At 33.5% G+C, this 20,248-nt stretch overlaps 1 protein-coding gene across 1 annotated transcript in view; it reads right to left on the bottom strand.

Moving 5' to 3' along the window:
* Window positions 1-10,329: 10,329 nt before the first annotated feature.
* LOC105361266 (TOX high mobility group box family member 3-like) overlaps window positions 10,330-20,248 on the bottom strand; it is a 58,095-nt gene continuing 48,176 nt past the window's right edge. The window contains 5 exon segments of the mRNA XM_011498378.1: window positions 10,330-10,680; window positions 11,282-11,526; window positions 13,679-13,768; window positions 16,607-16,893; window positions 17,047-17,140. Of these exon segments, the coding sequence (XP_011496680.1) occupies window positions 10,614-10,680; window positions 11,282-11,526; window positions 13,679-13,768; window positions 16,607-16,893; window positions 17,047-17,140 (783 nt within the window). The 3' untranslated portion in view covers window positions 10,330-10,613.

Below are 20,248 nucleotides of genomic sequence, written 5' to 3'. Positions count from 1 at the left end.
TTGAACGAATAAATTCCAAAACATTAAATTTTAAGGTGAAATCAATCGAGCGATTATAAAAGCTAAAAATATTGTTTTTCATTCTTAATGGTAATTTTTAATATAAATATTGCTGGATGAATATAATTATGTCCATTTGTTAATTATTATTGACGATTATTCAGATGTTTTTCGTCTTAATAGTTGAAGTTTACAAATAAAATAAACATGTTTGTAATATGTGCGACTATCATTGACACTCTTCATTACTCAAAATTCTGCTTTATGCATTAAACAGCAATATCATTAAAGATTTAATTTAGATGTTTTTTTTGTTTTTTTTTTTTTTGTTTTTACATCAGATTCATAGAGGGGAATCGTCGACATTGTGTTAGAGGGATAATTTAACAGGATAATTTAATGAAAAGCCTGCTAATATTGAACAATATGATGAAATTGATAGTCGATGGTAGAATTACTAGACTTGGCAGCTGAATCGTTCTAGATTATAAAAACAATTATTGAAATAAGTCGAAATATTAGGCCTCGATAAAACTTTTAATATTAGCATATCTGAACTTAATTCTCAATTAATATTTTTTTTTTTTTTTTTCCATTTTCTTTTTTCTTCTTTTGTTTTTTTGTTTTTGTTATTTATAATATTAGTATTATAAATAATATATGGGCAATAGATTATATTTAAAATATCATATTATTTATTTAATCAATCAACGTTCACTTTAATTTGTTAAAATAAAAATTAAATAATTAAAAATTATTGATGCATCAAATATTTTAATTGTTTCTTAATTGCCTTAATTCATGGCAAATTATAGGAAATTACTGTGAAAATCCGTGTTTTCATAAATTATCTTAAAATATTTTGTTGGCATTCCCTAGATTATCTATCTAATGGATCCATTAAAATGGCACTTTAGACAAGCAACTTTAGATAGAGATACATAAAAAAAAAAAAAAAATGCGGTAGAAAGTATACAGGAGAAGAAACTCAAGACTCGTTACTTGTAGTTTTGCGTCTACAACCATCTTACATGTTTACATTACAATTTATTTTGCCAACGTTGGAGTATAAATTGAACAAGCTCATGAATGTATGGCCGATGAAATGTTTTTATTTCCAAATAATCATTGGAATGCCATGTAAATAAATCTCGAGGGAGAAAAAAGTACTTTCATTTCGAAAGAGTTACTTACACACGAGTTGCACCGATGATTCGCATTCATTACGATTAGACATCAATCTTGTTTCCCTGAAAAAAATCCCGCGGATTTTTAACAGACGAAATTGAATTCGTTGTCAGATTAATCCTCCATCCGATGTTTCCCCGTAATTCTTTTATCGATGTACTTTTAGCCATTCACTCGCCATGTAATTATTTAATATTCCAAAAGAAAAAGGAAAAAAAGTATACGTAAATCTTTCGTGCACCGGCAATGTTGTACTTGGTACTTAAATTACTTGGTTTGTTGGCAGGAAATTGTACAAGACGCATTGGTATTTATGGGAGCGGAGAGTAAAGGAAACTCGAGGCGGACGAATATAAGTATTCGAGGAAGACGAAAGGTGAAACTGAGGCCTTGAACTCGCTCGTGAGTCAACCTCGAGAGCAGCATCGTTAATTCGATCGGGAGACGTCTTAGTGTCGAAGGTCAACGCGCACAGAATTATGTAGATTGAGTTGAGTTGAGCTGAGTTGAGTTGAAGGAATAGATTATCCTAATTACGCTCTAAAGTCCCGTAAACGCTGGGTGTTAATTCTATAATAAAGCAAAAAAAAGGCAAAAAGAATATTGTTACTTTGAGAATGACATTACGTGCTCGTCTTGGCTAATTTACCTCGACGCGATACTTTATTGGTGCTTGGTATTATCAGGACGTTATTAATGCTTGAAATTATTATAGATACGTGTTATAGTGCTCATATATACGTTTATTATTCAGATTTGTATAAGAAATGTAGTTGTTAATTGTTAATGTATTGGCAATTAACATTTGTCCAATCTTATTTTCCTTTATTTACATACAAATAAAACTGCTTTTTCATTTACTATCTATTGATTAATATTTCTTCGATTGATATTTATTTTAATACAATTTTTTTTGTTTTTTTTTTGTTGTTTTTTTTTTTTTTACTATTAGCGGAATACGAGTAATAATGGACTTTACTTTTTTAATAATGCGTTAGGGAAAAAAATATATCGACATTTATCGATAATATTTTGTTGTTAATGTTAATATTATTTTCATCGACATGATAATATTGTAAAACGATGATGAAGGAAACTATTTAAAGAAAATATCGAACGATTAATATTAGCGAAATTCCATTTTAATGTAATGACTTGCGAATACAACTCGTACAAGATGTATGAAACAAATCAAATTTGGTTACGGTAATCTCATATTTTCAGGTATAATATATCTATTTAACGTAATATCAAATTGAAGAAAGGAATGTAAATAAATTATACTTTACATAACTTCTATAAATAGATTTTATAGAATAAGAAAATAAGACTTATGATACATTTGATTTACCTTTAGATACAAGACGTTTCCAATTACAAACATAAAAATCTAAATGTCATTCTCATGCAAATAAATAACAAATTGAGGTGAAAAAATGTTGGCCAATAAATCCGTATTATTTATGCACTCCTAATATGTCTCTCGATCTGACTGTTCGTTCAAATATCTTTTAGGCTTTTTTTTCCACTTACTTCCTATACGTGCGTGGGTGTGCGCGCTCGCGCGAGCGCTTATACAAGCATACATGTATATAAGTCGAGATGGAAATTGATTAAAATTACATAAAAATTCTCATTAAATAATGAGATCCTAATAAGTCGATTTCTTTGATTTCTCATTTTCTTGTTCGAGACATTTTTTTTGAAATAGTGTAGATAGAATAATGAAAATTTTACGTAATTATAGATCAAAAGTAATCTAACGCTGCTGAATAGACAAAAATTTATTTAAGAATGATATAGTTTTATAAAATTCTGCGTTCCCGATCAATCGGTTGGTTGCCTTAATGTTTTTTATTCTTGTTCGTTTAAATAGAAAAGCCGTTTATTTATTATAAATTTCAAACAATCTTCGAAACGAATTTGCTTTATAAAAATAATGGTAATTTTAATTTTAATCAATTCTTTAAAGACATTCAATTTAGGAAAAATAAAAAAATATGCCTAAATTTTTTTCCCTTCTATCAAGCAGCAAACATATTGCATATGTCAAATTATATTTAAACAAATAAATTTGTTTTAATTTTTATTTACTGCGATAGTTAAATGTATTACGTTTTAATATAATATAACTTTGCTTTTTATATATCAGTTAACCTTGTTTACTAAAGTACTTGGCTTATGGAGGTAAGACAAATTATACGTCCATCTGTACATTACTAATTACTAATTCCAATAATTTAATAATTTAATTTATATCTAAAATTGTACTAAATTGTTTTTAAAATACTTTAAACTAATTAATATAGATAAATATGAAAGTGAATATCTTTTATTTGTTTATAGCTGGAAAATAGTATTAATCCCTCGAAACTTTTAAATTTCTTATCTTTAGATTAAATTTATAACGCAGGATTTTAGTAAATTACTCTATCGACTTTATAAGGCAAAAAATAAAAAATTTCATTACTTTATTATTAGATCTTCAAGTTAGTGCGAATTTGATTTTAATTATCTCTCAATAACATTATAAATAAAAATGCCAATAATAATACAAAATATTGATTTTATAATGCATCATAAGGATGCAGCTATTAATTAATTGTAATGAAAATTTTAATTTTCACTTAATGGAATTTAAATAAAAATGTTTACAGACCGTTATTAAATTTGATTATTTTTATATAATAGAAATATCCAGGTAAATCCTCTGCAATTAAAATTAATGCATTATCGTAACGACATTATAAAGGATAACGACCGCTTTATCGACCATTAGTCATTTAATTTGATAATTACATCATTTAACAGTAACTATATTAAAAAAAATATATATATCATTGTTCAATATACGGCCGATAAAGCATTATTTATTATAAAAACTGCATTTCTAACTTTTCTATTCATATTTAAATCTGTAAGTGAGATAAAAGTTGTTCACATTAAATGATTATAATTAAAGACGTTATTCATAGAAAAATCAAGCAACACGTCAATCTCCAATCAGCATAAATATTTACACGACTAAGAACGAATAAATTTTAATGTTTATTAAAATAAAAATGATCAATCAATAATATTTTAAAGAATAAGAATCTAATTTATAATTCGACACATGTCCAAGGACAAAGGATAATTGTCAATTTTTATTTAAATTCTCGTGTGATAAAAAACTAAAAATATTTCATCGACATACTGTACACAAATTTGTAAATTATAAATGTTGCCAAGATAATAATTGATCATAAATTAAGAACGTTGTGATAATTACAGAATGATTATAAAATCGTATAATGTAGTAAAGGTAATAAAGGTATGTGGACAGTTGGAATGGAATAAACTCAGGATGATTAATAATTTCCGATAGTTTATTACTAAACATTACAATTATATCATTATAGGAAATGATTTTTCTTATAATCATTCTAATCGATTACTTGAAAAGTGATGTTATTATGCCTCTTATTTACAATTTTTACATTTTCTGTTGTTTATTTGTTAAAATGATCAACAATCAGTAGAAATTTAAAGGCTTATCTTGGTTAATTTCAAGAATAAACATTATAATTTATTTTGCATTTTGTAAATATCAGTAAAAGTTATTTGTATTGTTTATGATAATACTGTTACTATTTCTCATAGAAATAGAGTTAATTTTCATTTTATATCCTTTTATCAAAAGTTTCATCAATAATATTACAAGACCAACATAAAGAAAGAAAAAATTAATAAAAGAATTTAAATGTGACGATTATAAATTATGATTGTCATTAGTAAGTGTCGAATTATTAATTGAAATAATCAAAATACAAAATAAATTTAAATATTGATCGAACGTATCATTTATATTCATTATTAATAATAGAATTAGAAAAAAATTAAATAAAAATGCCATAAGAGTATTATTTTAGATTCTATTATTTATTCCTTTGTAATGATAAAAAGTTTTATTTACAATTAATAAGTACCATAATGAAATAATATTATTATTGAAAGAATTAGCACAATGATATTCTATATAACTACTACATAGGCATTAATTTAATAATCAAGATAGTATTGTTTAATTGTACATTCGCAAATACATAGCATGCAAAATATAAGCAATAATTATACACAAGATGTTGGCAAAATAATGTTTTGAAAGGTTAACTAAATAACACTTGCAAGTTTTATACAAGCTGACATCAACAATTGTATTTCCAAATACTTATAAGAACATTTATATATTAAATATTATAATGTATCGCAATAATCACACATCGAATTGATGTAATTATAAAACGGATCTAAGAGCGCTCATTAAATACAGGAGAAACATTAATTTATGAAAATTATTTGTTGTTCCTTAGTAATATCGAGTTATCTACGATATTACTAGAAAATGGAAAATTCAGCATTCGTTAATAAATCATTGTATATTTTCATCACGATATTATGATAAATGGTTATTTAATGTTTAAAAGCATTCATGATATTTATTTTAGATCCATTTTACATGACAAATTGTTAACTTAAATATTGTATATATTCAGTATTGCATAGTAAATCGAATCAACATTATGTATATATACGTGTATATATATATATATATATATATATATATATATATATATATATATACGTATGTATGCGAAAAATATTAAAGAATACCGAATACAATACTATTATTTACAATGATCTAATGAAATATGTAGACAAATAATTATAATTATAAAATTATTTATGATACCAACGATATAATAATTGAAGTATTTAATACTTTTGTCTACGATTTATTCCACATTAGGTAAACTGATTATTATATAAAACGTTGCTCAAGGAAAACGCACAATCACAAGGAAACAATAAGGAAAATGAAAACTCACAAACAATGTTGGGACTGAAATCGTTTAATAATGAAGTCTTTGTACAGAAAACAATAGAATCGAACATAAATCATTGCAAATCACCATCATATATTAGCTTTTGATGCGTAGTGCTAGTGCTACTATTATACGCTCGATAGTTGCTAGATTTACTTTTTTTAGCGTGTCTGTGTGTCTGTACGTGTATATCCTTCAAGAATGCACGGATCTTTTATTATTATTTTCCGCCTTTCTATGCGCAATTTTCAATCAAAATTCGGTACACGCGCGCGTACATCAGAAACATAAAACAGAACAATATTTTTCTACATAAGGTATACAGAGCCTCGCACGGTCATGAAGAACAATTTTTTTCCTTCTTTTATTTTCTCGTAAAACTTTGCTCGCCTATTGGCGAAAAAACAACGTCCGTCACAAACGCCATTTTTTTTTTTTTAATTTTTTGTATCATCTTTTATCATCATCAAATCATGTGATTCGCTCGAGATTTTTATCCGCGTGAATTACATACGCGTCTGCGCCTCTTATGGAGGTCAATTTACCCAACGCTTTCTCTTAATCTTTATTCAATAATCAATAATCAATAATAACTATGCTCGCCAGTCGCAATTATCGCTTTGAGGCTTCGTGAAACTCGGCGAAATTCGTTCGGTGGAATGCATTTTTTTTCTCTTCTTTTCCTTATCGTATTTATTTATTTAGTTTTTTTTTTTTTTTTATCTTTTCAATAATACGATCTATTTATTTAACAGAAAATAAGTTTTTGAAACGCAAATGCTACTCTCACAGTAGCGCATTATTTATTGCAATAGTTGTTCAATAAGCCCCAAATATAAAAAAGAAAGAAAGAAAAAATAAAAAAAAAAAAATAAAAGAAAAAAGTGAGAAAAGAAAAAAGGAAATCGAAGCATTAATTTTCACTTAATTATAATAATTATCTTGATTTTTTGCGTTTTGCATATAAAATTTAAAAAAAAAAAAAAAAAAAAAAACCAGAAAAGCAATGATAGAAGGCACTCGAGCGAATTTGCCATGTTTCACGGGCGGATATAGAATATATTTATATTTTTTTCATATAATAATAATAATATTTATATGTCGTGCTTTTTCTTAATATACCACAAATCATCATCGGTATATAATACAGTATCGACTATAATTTGTTTGCCTTATGTCTTAATCTAGATATCTATCAAATATTTCATTTTATATGTACAATCAGAATATGAAAAAAGGGGGTGGGGAGGGGCGGGTGTAGTAGTAAGTCTATGTAGAAGTTTTTTTTTCTTTTTAAAATTAAAAAATAAAGAAAAAGAAAGAGAAGAAACGCACGAGAGAATGGGAGCAGAACCGTGTACGCGCGAATATTATAGCGATGTATTTTGAAAAAATGTTTTACACTTGCGTTAGTCTCTACATGTGCCATCAATGCAAAAAGGAAAATAAATGCACTTTTCGCTCAGGAAGCCGCGCGTACGTACATTCATCCGTGCACCGTTTCGCTCCTCTTTTAATGTAATAACAAAAAAGTACAATAAACTAGTAAGCATACAAAAATGCGCCGATAACATTTTTGTAAAATCCTTTTTAGAGCTTGAAATCGACCTGTTCATTAACAGACGAAAGCATAATCAATACGTCATACTTAAAAACGATAATAATAAATTGAATTTGAAGAATGAGGATAGCGAGAAATTTTGCTCAAATGCCAGTGAGCTTATCTTTAGTAGAAGTATTTGCTTCTATTTACACTTTATTTTAAATAATTTCAGCTGTTACCATTAATTACTTCATGATGCTTATAGATGGTATTATATATATATATATATATATATATATATATTTTTTTTTTCATTTTTTTTTTTTCATTTAATTGAAATAAACACCTCATTTAACTAAATATTTATTTGGCTTGTTCAATAAATTTGAACTTAATATTATGAAAAGATGATATACAATCACTTTCGTACTTAAATGCATGACAAAAGTTTATTAAACACTTCAACTCTCTATTCGATTCTTACAATATTCGTTATAAGCATATATAAAGAACCATGTCTATGTATTAGAAAAGTGATTGAAAGTGTAAACATCTTCGGAATTGGAAAACACAGAAATTTTATTAGATAATTAACTGCGTATTCGGAATTCATTTCCAACTTCTTATAAAGTTAAATATTTTGATGCCATAGAAATACCGGCTGCGACTGCTCAACAACTATCATGAGAAAATAAATGAGGAAATATAAACATCGTCAACGGGAATAAAAGTGAAATCATTGGCACTCAGGAACTGGCAACAAAATAATCAGGTCGATCGATAATATTAAAATAAAAGTAAAAATCAAAGAATAATAATAATAATAATAATAATAATAATAATAATAATAATAATAAAAACAAAATAAAAATATAAGGAGTCGTTCAATCGGCACGTCGACACATACGTAATAAATCATCGCATGCGCACTGATCGCAGAAACGCACGATATCATAATACCCTTATTATTATACAAAAATAATCACTTTCCGAAAGAGAGAGATAGTGATGACCAACAACACAATCTTACAAATAAAACATGGGCAGATAAGGGTGGGAATACGAAGAAGAAAGAGGTATATGGAGGATAAGTGCAACATTAAGATGGGATTTTTTTTTGGGCCCCGCTGCAATTGCTTGAAATATTGGTTATTTTACACGGCGACCCTCTTTTTCTCCTTTACACGCGCTAACACGCGCGCACGCACGCACGCACGCACGCACGCATACACACACACACACACACACACACAAAAGTATATGTATGTATGTCAGCTCCCAATCTATGCCACCTTTGGGGTGGTGAGAGCAATGAGGAACATATTTAATCGATCAGCCCCATAATTTGATCATCATAATCATTTTCATGTAATTATTAGAAATCTCTCTATTCCTTCCTCGCTCTTGTACTCTCTCTCTCTCTCTCTCTCTCTCTCTCGCGCGCGCACGCACGCACGTTCTCTTACTCTTTCTCGCTCTCTGTAGTAAATATCTCAGTGCAGTGAAAAAAATGTATTTATTCCAATATTTCTAAGCATATATTTATTTGATTTGTCTTTGCAAAAACAGCAATGATATTAAATTTGAAACTATCGAGATTGAAAAAACTTGGAATACTTCGAACAACGATTTCAAATGCAATCATCACCGATCGACAAGTACTTTTAATTACTTTGCTTACATTTTTCGATTTTCACTAGTAAAGCAAAGTATGAATATTGGTCCTACAAAACTATAATACTAGAAACATTAGTATTAATAATTTTGAAAATAACAACAATCAAATAAATATTAAGTTTAAACGTATTTTTACGAGTATTGGAATAAATGTTCTTTAGCATTAATTACATTTTTTTTGCAATGTATGCATAAACAGTATAATTCATGTTATCGCACTACATACAACTGACCGATTGTTCAATATACCGTACGATCATCGATCGATACTCTCTCTCTCTCTCTCTCTCTCTCTCTCTCTCTCTATGTCTAGAGAATACATTATTATTTTATTTTATTTTTTAGTTTTATCCTCTCGTTCCTAACTACTCGCCGATAAAGAGCGCGCGATAAAAACAATATCGCTAGGTACTCTCGTCAATTTTCCACCTGCCTATCTATCACTTTCAAAAAGTTACAAAGGGTTATGCATGCATACTCGCGTGTGTCTGCTTCGTTTTGTATTTACATGCGATTTATTCCTTATATTTTAACGCCTCGCTCACTTATGCTTTTCGTGCTTTTAGTTGTCATTTATTTTTTTTTGTCGATCCAAAAACAACTTCTTTCAATTTTACTATATCCGACATTATATACTTTTTGCCGCCTTGTATTTTCAAGCCCCATGAAAGAAATGTCGTCCCTCCGGGCCCCCCCAAAAAAAGATTAAAAAAAAAAAAAAAAAAAAAAAAAAAAAAAAAAAAATATATATATATATATATATTAACGAGAAATTACATTATTGGCTAATGTTAATGCATTCGCAACTCTCTATCTCTCTCTCCCTCTCATCTTCTTTCTTTCTTTCTTTCTTTCTTTCTTTCTGTCCTTCTTACTTTTTGTTTTCGTTATTCCCCCTTTTATTCTCTTCTCATTCTCTGTCGCGTCCCTATGTCATCGATTAATTTTTCGTGACTACTTGCTTTTAAAGATAATCTCTAACTTTCTCTCTCTCTCTCCCTCTCTCTCCCTCTCTCTCTCTCTCTCTCTCTCTCTCTCTATATATATATATCTTACTCTTCGCACCTAACCAGAGGAGAAGATAAGAAAAGAAGGCAACGGCTGCGTCTTGCTCGTACGATTCGATTCAGTCCAGGGCACGAGTTTTGATTGCGTTCCCATAAAATCCAGCTTCTCCGTTTCTCCTCTTCCTCTATGTACATACCAGATAAGACTTATTTTGTTATCTCAGTCGACGACGGACCTTTTCCGATTCGTCGAAAGTCCAATGCGTTTGGGTTGGTTTAATATTTCTTTTCTTGCTGTGTATCTTATGTCTTGTCCCGTTGTCACTATCGTTCTTACTTGACTGTCGAGAAGTTCTGCTGTGGATTCTGATTTGTCGGCACCCAATTGTGGAAAACGTCCCTGTAATCCAAAACTCTATATTAGACATGACCGACTGACTTGTCGCCATTAATTAACGAAGCAATTGAATTTCCCACGTCGTTAGTCAATCGCCCCGTTCATCATCGCCGACCGTCCCACAGGCAAAGGGATTTTCGACGGATTATTCCCGTGCAATGACGCTTAACATCCCTCTCGGCTGATAATAGCCCTGACGATGATTTAAACACCACGATCCGTGCACATTTTAGATTTAGATGGTACATCTGACAATTACGACTCCACTTCTCTACTTATCATAATTCATGCATCCTAACAGTTGAGTTTGAAATGTACGCGTTTACGATGCGCGATAAGACGGATATAAATATGTATATGTTCGCAAGCTAAAGGCGCAAACTACTATCGACTGGATAAAAAAAAAAAAAAAAAAAAAAAAAAAAAAAAAAAACAAAAAAAAAAAAAAAAAAAAAAAAAAAAAAAAAAAAAAAAAAAAAAAAAAAAAAAAAAGAATGATACGATGAGCGTGAAATAAGAAAAAGTCCTCGTACACGTTTTGTCGACCTACGTACTCCGACCAATGCTCGTATTGCGCTTAAATTGCGGGCCTTGAATTGCGTACCTGCAGTGACTGACGACGCACTCGTTGCTGCAGTACTCGTCCTCCCACTCGGTATTGGAGATGGCAGGATTCGGGCAACCATGGCGAATGCAGGCGTTGGTCGGCTGCTGCTGTTGCTGGGCCATTGATGCGGCTGCTGCCTGGGAGCTGTTGACCGGTGGCGGACTCGAGAGCGAGTCACTACCTCGGGGTGGGCTCATGTGCAGGATCTGCTGCTGCTGTACCTGGACCTGCTGCTGCGGTACCTGAACGGCAATAGGAGACCAGTGCTGTTACGACGTTGTCGTGCTGTCGGTCTAATCCGAGTGCGGGAAGATATTCCCGCAGGGTGGGAGAGGGATGGCGGGGGACACCGAGGAGGAGGAGGAGGAGGAGGAACATGTGGATGTCCTTCGTTAGCGGTCGAGCTTGCTTTATTTGCACGTTCGTTAGTGGTATTATTATCGGATGAGTAAGGACATTATTGGCCGCCGAAGGCCGCGATGAATTTATTGGGAAGGTCTCGACCACATCGACGCGCAACGAAATGCATCTTATTTTTCCTTAAATTGTCGGCTGACTTTGATAAGGGCGCTCGATTGCACATCGAGGATTTTGAAATTAGATGGAAGAAAGCTCGTCAAATTTACTCGATGCTTTCAAGCGATTTTCAAGCGATTTGATAAATTGCCGTTTCGACGACAAAGCGGAAATTAAAGCGGACACGGTTAGAAAAAGATTTGCGTGTTAATCGATATGAAAATCGATGCGAAAACAAAGATGAAGAACATGCAAGGCCGAGCGAGCCAATTCGAAATTGATAAGCAAGCAGAAAGCAGATTCATTATTAAATGTCATTTCATAAAATATTAAGTATAATCGGCCGTGACTGTGATGAATCCGGTGCGAGTACCGAAACGTTGTATTAAATGTGTAATTGGAATGTATTATTTAAATACGCACACGAGCATAGCGAGAAAGCACTTAGTCTCCGGCGTCTTTTCATCGCCGCGCTCTCGCAATACGATTAAAGTGAAACAAATTGATTTGGAAACTAAATATTAGCGCTGAAATACAGTATCAAAAAACATAAAAACAAAAAAAAAAAACAAAAAAAAAACAAAAACAAAAACAAAACAAAAACAAAAAAAAATGGAAAAGCTGTACTTGCAATGCTTTATCTCCATCGCGTAGGAAAAAAGAAAGCGCGAAGTACGATTGAGAATGAGAGTGTGTGAGAGACCAAGTGAAAAGGGGTGGTAGTAGGAAGGAGGGAGGGAGAGAGGGGTAGAATAGAGGGAATTAAATGAATAGGAAGAGGATTGTCGAGCGAAGATCGAATACATAATACAAAAGACCAGGGTATGTAACATCTCGAGCTCGGTAATTTGATCCAATCTTCCCGTTAATTTGCAGAATAGTCGTTTATGCTCGTCCTTCCAGTTCTCTTACATCTGTCTGCCTGTCTCTGTCTGTCTCTGTCTGTCTCTGTCTCTGTCTCTGTCTCTCTCTCTCTCTCTCTCTCTCTCTCTCTCTCCTTCTCTTTCACACACACACACACACACGCGCGCGCGCGCGCGCGCGCGGTCTTTGTCTCCTCATTCTATCCTCTGGTCTATCCTCATTTTCCCCTTCACTTTATTCTCCGTTGTATCATGTTCGTAAGTTTTCAAGAATCCGATGGGAAAGAGCATTTTGCAAAATTGCAGCAATACGTTCTCCCACGCCTTTTTCCTTCAAACTCAATGCTAATTCCTCAAATAGTATATTATAAATGAATACATGATGGGTTGCTCAATTTTTTATTAAAAATTTGAAGAGATATCTGTAATTAGGGATAGAAGATGTTTTGCTCGTATCTACAACAATGACTCCATCATTATCGGGACCCAATGGTAACAAGGAGAACAACACACGCGTTCATCCGTATGAATTAACATGAACAATGGCGAAAGCAATCGTAAATAGCGCCTCGGAAATGTAAAGGGCAAATTTGAAAGAATTATACATTTAATTAATCACTTTCTCAATTCCTTATTTAACCTCTTCCAACATTTGAATTTGTGAGCATTTTCACGTTGAACTTTTGGAATAAGTTTAAATTTTTGAATATGTCAAAGAAGTGTCTTTGGTGTAGGTACGTAAGTCGGCGTACGTAGGTACGGTGTGATAAAGGCTAAGGTCGCACACAACGAGTTGTCCCATCGTGCGCAAGAAAGCATAGACACACTGCCGTGGAGTGCGCCGGGCGGCGAGTAGAGGGGTGATGGTGATGGGAATGGGGATGATCGGTCGAGTACGATGGTGGGGTGATGGGGCGATGGGGCGATGGGGCCATGGGGCGATGGGGCGATGGAGCGATAGTGGGGGGGGGGGGGGGGGGGGGGGGGGGGGGGGGGAGGAGGGAGGTTCACTGACCTGCTGCATGTACTGTTGCTGCGAGACTTGCTGCTGCATGTGTTGCTGCGTCATGTGAGGAGGCGGTGCCATTGGGTTGCCCATTAGACTCTGAAAATTCATAATACTTGGCTTTAATATTTTCTCTCTCCCGTTTTACTTTCGGTATTTAGGATTTTTCCTTTCAGCCCCTCTCTCAATTCTTTATTAATATCTGCGATCGCATTAGTCGCGCGAGTTATCTTTATAACTGTAATTTATTGCACGGGAAAACTATTGGAGTGTCACGGAAGATTTATAAATACTTGAAAATGTGAATAAGGACGAACGGGTGCCTGGTTTGTTTATATTTGCATTGGAAAGTGAATATCTTGTACGAGAGACTCGCAATTTTATGAATTGCGCGAGCGACATGCGAGGGAAGGTTTGTTCGTGATGCGCTTCAAGTTTTATAACTCATCTGAATACTTTCGATTTACCGAGTGGTCCGAAATATGTAGATTTCGATTTTCATATTTAAAATAATGGTAATTTCCATAATACAAAGTTTTCAAAGTTTAGATCCTGAAGTTTGTACACTATATTATAATGCACCAAGAGTGGATGATGGAGAGAAGGAAGAGGAGGAGGAGGAGGAGGAGGAGGGATGAGGGTGGTCGGAGTGTATATTTGCATGTAACAAAATCCTATCTTATATTATGAGAATCTTAAACAAAAAGCGAATCAATTTATAGGTTGATCGTTTTAAAATTTTGTTTACAAAAGTCTTTTTAAATGTATCGGGTCAATATCAAACTCCCGACATAAAAAACATTATATGTAAGAGGATTTTCGTTGTAAGTGAAGCGTCTTAGAAACTTCCCGCAAAAGATTATGTCAACATAATATTGTGCACTTTCACAATAAATTTATTTCTTATATTAATTTTAAAAATAAATATTGACATGAATACCACATGCTTTCAAAAACTAATGCCCAACTATCTTGCCGCGGTAAAATTATTGAAATGCGAGATAGTCAATAATTATTTGAATATTAATAGAGCGCTACTATCGCTTTTGTTTTGCTTTTTGTTTTGCTTTTTGTTTTGTTTCTCATACACAATTATGTATATTGAGATTCAAAAGGCTAAAGTACTTTTTAAGGTTATGGATTGATTTTAATGAAAATTTTATGAAATAATTCGAGTGATAATAGGAATAAAGGAATCCGTCGTCTTTCTTATGTCTCGGGCAGTTTGAAATCGGCGAATAAAAATTATATGGCTAACAATAAATTTATATTATTACTTTCCAAGATATTTATTTTGGTATATAATATTTTCATATTTTGCCTGAAATAACATTCAGTATATAAATGAATAATACATTATAATGGAATATATTAGTCATAATTGCATATTCCCCCATGGGATGATGATATTATAGTCTGATCATAAAATGGTAGGAAAAAATTATTAATTTTAATCAAAATTCAATCAAGTAGAATGAAAACTAAATTATGCGATATTTCATTAGTGAACTGAATTAAATTTCAATTAACATTTCAAAAACAATTAATCTAGTTTTAGGCATTAGTTAAATTAATCGACTATTTGGATATAAAAAGCAATGGGCGATTTAATTATTTTAAAAAGTCAATCAGTTACAATTATAACTCTAATTATCTAAGGCCGATGATGAATAAAATAAATAAATAAATAAATGTTATAGTCTTTAGAGATAGATAAATTTTCATTTTCACCGCGTACGATTATTAAGCACATTGGCGTTGTTATTTGTAATTATGTTTCATTGATATTTCCCTTGAAATTTACAGAATTTAATATCGAGAATAAATAAGCTATTTCAAATGCGTCATGATTTTCGTTTTCCTTTGATACACTTCTCAGTAAATTACTATTTACACGTGCTAATTGGCAATTCAATCCACTACGCCCTTACAATCTATTCCGTAGCAAAAATAACTACTGTAATTACATAGGTTCTCTCGCACTAATTTATGTGAGCTCGGTATTTCGATGTTGTTCGCGAAAATTAATAATCTGAAATTTTATTCCCTCGCTGGAAATTAAGAACAACTGTGTTATAATTTATATTATTCATCATTCGTAATTCCATTCGGGAACATTCGAGATTTTAATAACTGACATTAAATAGGTTCATCTGTATTCCGTATGAATTATACATCGCGTATTTAAATGTTTTTACCTTACGAGTCGCGTACGGAAAAAGAGTTTATGTTACTTTTACTGCTTATTTTGAATACGCCAAATTGATGTTTAAATTATGTGCTGCCAATTTAGCCGCGTAAAGAATAAAAACATTCCTTTATTCCTCGAGTTAATTCAATACTTTAATACAGTCGTCGTTCAATTTCCTGCATTAAAGCTTTACATCCAAAATATCATAAAATAGCATCGAAACAGAACAAAAATTCCCCTCGCATAATAAAAACGCTATTAAAGAAATTTTCAGCCTTACGTTAAGATTGCTTAATGCCTACCATTAAATCAAAGACAAAGCCGAGTTTGATTTTTTACTTTTTTTTTACACTTCGCCTCTTCCACCCCCTTTTTTCCCCTCCCCCCTTCCCCCCCCCCCCCCCCCCCCCGTCCTATGCCTCTCGCGCGCCCGTTGCATCTCCTCATTGACTCTTGACCGCGAAAGATAAGCAGATATTACGACGGCCGCGATTCGCAATAAATAAGTAAGTAAGTAAGTAAGTAAATAAGCAAGCAAGCAAGCAAGCAAGTAAATATATCAGAAGTACTCTCTCGCCAATGTTCGAATAAATCTGGCCCAAGTTCAACGGCCGCCGGCCCGCTCTACCTCAACCTCCTCACCCTCCGGCCGCCGTTAGACCGACAACTACCATCAAACGACTCGCTCTCGTCGATCCCAACCCCAACCGTCAATCCCCACCCAAAGACAATGAGCATCGACTGACCTGCTGATGCTGAGTTGCCTGCATGTGCGAGCTGGGTGAGAGGTGATGGGGCGACTTCTTGATGGCTGCCATTTGCTGTTGCTGTTGTTGGGGCGACGGTGGCTGAGGACTATAGACCTGATAGGCGACTCCTGCCGGTGCCCCGCTTGTCCCGTACGGTGCCCCATAATTTGAGTACTGCACTTGCTGCTGTTGCTGTTGCTGCTGCTGCTGTTGCTGCTGCTGCTGTTGTTGTTGTTGTTGTTGTTGTTGTTGTTGTTGTTGTTGTTGTTGTTGTTGTTGTTGTTGTTGTTGTTGTTGTTGCTGCTGCTGCTGTTGTTGCTGGGCTTGCTGCTGTTGCTGGGCTTGCTGCTGTTGCTGGGCTTGCTGTTGAGCGGCTACTTGCTGCTGGGCGGCGGCCTGTTGCTGAGCCTGCTGCTGGGCCTGCTGGTGCTGCTGATGTTCCTCGCCACCCTTCTGCACGAGGGAGGCCCGGTAGGCGGCCAGAGCCTTCAAGTATTCCTTCTTCGCGGCCTCCGTCTTCTTCTTGTACACCTGCGCAAAGGGCCAAGTTTGCGATTAATTAGGGCTGTTGGCCTGTATGCGAGGGGGGATGGTGGTGGGGTGAATGAGTCGAGAGGTATTGGAGGAAGATTCAAACCATTACGGGGGCTGGCGGCTGCCTAGGGCAGAGATTACGTTAATTTTTATATCGGAGGCGATGAGGCCGGCGCGCCGATGCTTCTCCGACTCGGACTTTTCCAACGAAGCCAATGAATTTCGTGACAGTTTTGTTATTTTGGGAATTGAAAAGTTCGCAACAGTAGGCGCGCGCATATTAGCCGAAATAAATATGAAAGCTCGTATAAATATGGAAATTCAATACAGTCGCGTTTTAAGTGCATAAATTCTCATTATATTATTCAAATATAAATGAGTTGGGCGGATGAATATAATCGCAAAAAACAAATGTCATATTCCCTTTTAGACGTTTTAGATTGTCCATCGCTTTGGAATTCTAAATTAATGCCACATTATTCGCTCCCCCATAAATTTATTTTATGGGATTCGAATGCTTGAGTATTTGAATAGTACGGCGATTCAAATAATGAAAAGATAATTTGAAATTCAGTTGTGATTATTACTGCCACGCAAACTTTAATGGAAATTCAAGCAAATACCCTGTCAGCGAACGGAACTAAATTACACCGCTTGTTTCGCAACGCGAGGGTTCAATGTAAGTCATAGTTGTACTTGGTAATTGATTTTAAGAATTTTTCCATTTCAATAGCGCGTTAATTGAATAATGCCCGGCAAGAATTGCCATCGGATTTTTTTTCTTTTTTGTTTGTGAAAATTTAAACAAACGTATGCGTTCCTGCCCGTGTACGGACGTGCGTGCGTGCGTGCGTGCGTGCGTGCGTGCGTGCGTACGCGCGTGCACGCAACTATTATAAATGGATATTATCAAATATATCGTATTAGTAACGAATTGCCTTTTGTCTTACGTCTTCAAATGGGGAAGGGGGGAAACAAAAATTAAAAACAAAAAACAAAAAAAAAAAAACAATGAATAGAAAAAACGAAAAAAAGAATTAAAAACAAAGACGAGACGTGACAGACAGTAGATAAAAATAAAAGTGTAAGTAAATTTCGTAAATTAATATTACGACTTCATCGTGACGTCTTTCGTAATATTGTATCCCGTATAATGTTGCACCGAGGGTCCCCCAATCACGGGGGTTAAAAGTTTCCTACATTCGTGAACACACGGTTCATCCAGCTACAACCGTAGCTTCTTTTCTTCTCTCGGGTGCGTTGAATATAGAGCGAGATCGATCCAAACCGTGAATCAATCGACAGTTGTTCAAACGCGATCCAAGGATCGTCCGCGGGTTCCGCTCCCGTCTCTGTTCCATCTCCAGTCTCCTGCTACGTGGCACCCTTTCGTTTTATCTGTCCCCTATTTATCGTCCCGTTTTGTCGAGAGCTATTGTCCACGTGGTATCCTCGGGGCGGCGACTTTGTTATCGAGCACTTGTACTTCTCGTCTACGGCGCCCGCTTAATTAAGGGGACACGACACACCTCTACGGACATTATTGATAAACGACGAAAGACGTCTGCGCAGAAGACCGTAATGGGCGCGTGCTCAATGAATTTATAATCCATGCACGTATAGAGCTACTTAACAGCAGGAAAATTCGCAGGAAAAGAATGAAACAAGGAAGAGAAAAAGAAACGGATTAAGATGTAATTTAGGGTGTACTTTCTGGAGAAATTTCGGCTTGGAACGAAGTTGTTTCTACGTGCCCTGCGATAATCTCTCGTATACTAGTAACTGCACGTAACGCTGATTGATCAATAAAAAATAAATAAAGAAAAGAATAGGAAAGGAAAGGGAGAAAAATAACAACAATTTCAAAAGGAATTAATTATTCTCGTAGGAAAGTGTGGAGCTTTTACATGAAGGAGCTGAAAGAGGATGTTGGGAGTACTTGTCACATTGCGCATAAAAGTGACCGAAGCTCGTAATTGAAAAAACAAGCGCAAATTATGGTGATATTTGTTTGGGAGATAATTTTTTTTTTATCTTTTTTTTATTTGTTTTATTTTTGTTTTTTGTTTTTTGTTTAATAATTTATTTATTAATGTTTTTTTGTCTTATTGGACTAAGGACAGACTTTTCAATATCGAATGAGCATGTGATACGTGAGCATGTGTCACGAGCTTATTTGGGCAGTTTTTTTGCGAATTTGAAAAATCGACGGCAATAATTTTGGCGAAAATAGAGCAGAGGAGATTTAAAATTTAGCACCGGAGCGCGCGCGAAACAAAAATATCTACGAGCGCACCTTACTGCTCGATCTTGCTTTTTTGTATTTTCCTTCGCTCTGCCCTCGTTCGTTTCTCTTGCTCGTGAACATGCTTGTAAGCCCGAGTTTGCCTCTCTGTCTATCCTCTTTTTCCTCTTCTTTCTCCATCTTACCTCACGATCGCTATTACTCACCACCGACAATTTTATTCCGACGGCATGTGCTTATATAAGCGGATTTAAATGCGAGTAAGAGAGGATACAACGACTTTTATTGTTAACATTTATAATTTGAGTGTCATTGTTGACCTCAAAAGCTACGCAGCAGAAGAATAGTTAAAAGGAGTGGACGGAAAAAAGAAGGAAGAAAAAAGTTTAGTCAGCTCAGCACGAGGCAATAAGAAAAGTGTATAGAAAAATTGAGAGAATTAAAAGCCTTGCATTTATTAATCATAATGAAACGTAATTTTTAAATGTAGTCTTTTAAAAATAACGGATAATAATAATTTTACTTCAATTTATAAAACGTTTTAATATTAACTTTTAACATTATTTTTTTTTTTATTTTATTTTATTTTATTTTATTTTTTTTTTTTTTTTGTTCTTCATCCATTTTTTGTTTTAATTCGTTAATGATAAATAATTTATACAAACTATTTAGGAAATTTTTCATAAAAAGAAAAAAAAATTAACTTCACAATAAGATATTATTGTGTATTGAGAAAAGAAAAGAGGAAACGTTGGTCGAACAAATGTAACACATAATAATAACAATAATTGGTTAAAGCTATGAAAATATTCCCATGAATTTTAATTAAAACGCAATAATAATAATTTCTAATATAAAGT

The sequence above is a fragment of the Ceratosolen solmsi genome, unplaced genomic scaffold (genome assembly GCF_000503995.2).
Source record: "Ceratosolen solmsi marchali unplaced genomic scaffold, CerSol_1.0 scaffold30, whole genome shotgun sequence".
NCBI lineage: Eukaryota > Metazoa > Arthropoda > Insecta > Hymenoptera > Agaonidae > Ceratosolen > Ceratosolen solmsi.
The sequence above is the reverse complement of the archived record's forward strand: the minus strand, read 5'-3'. Positions and strand labels throughout refer to the sequence as shown.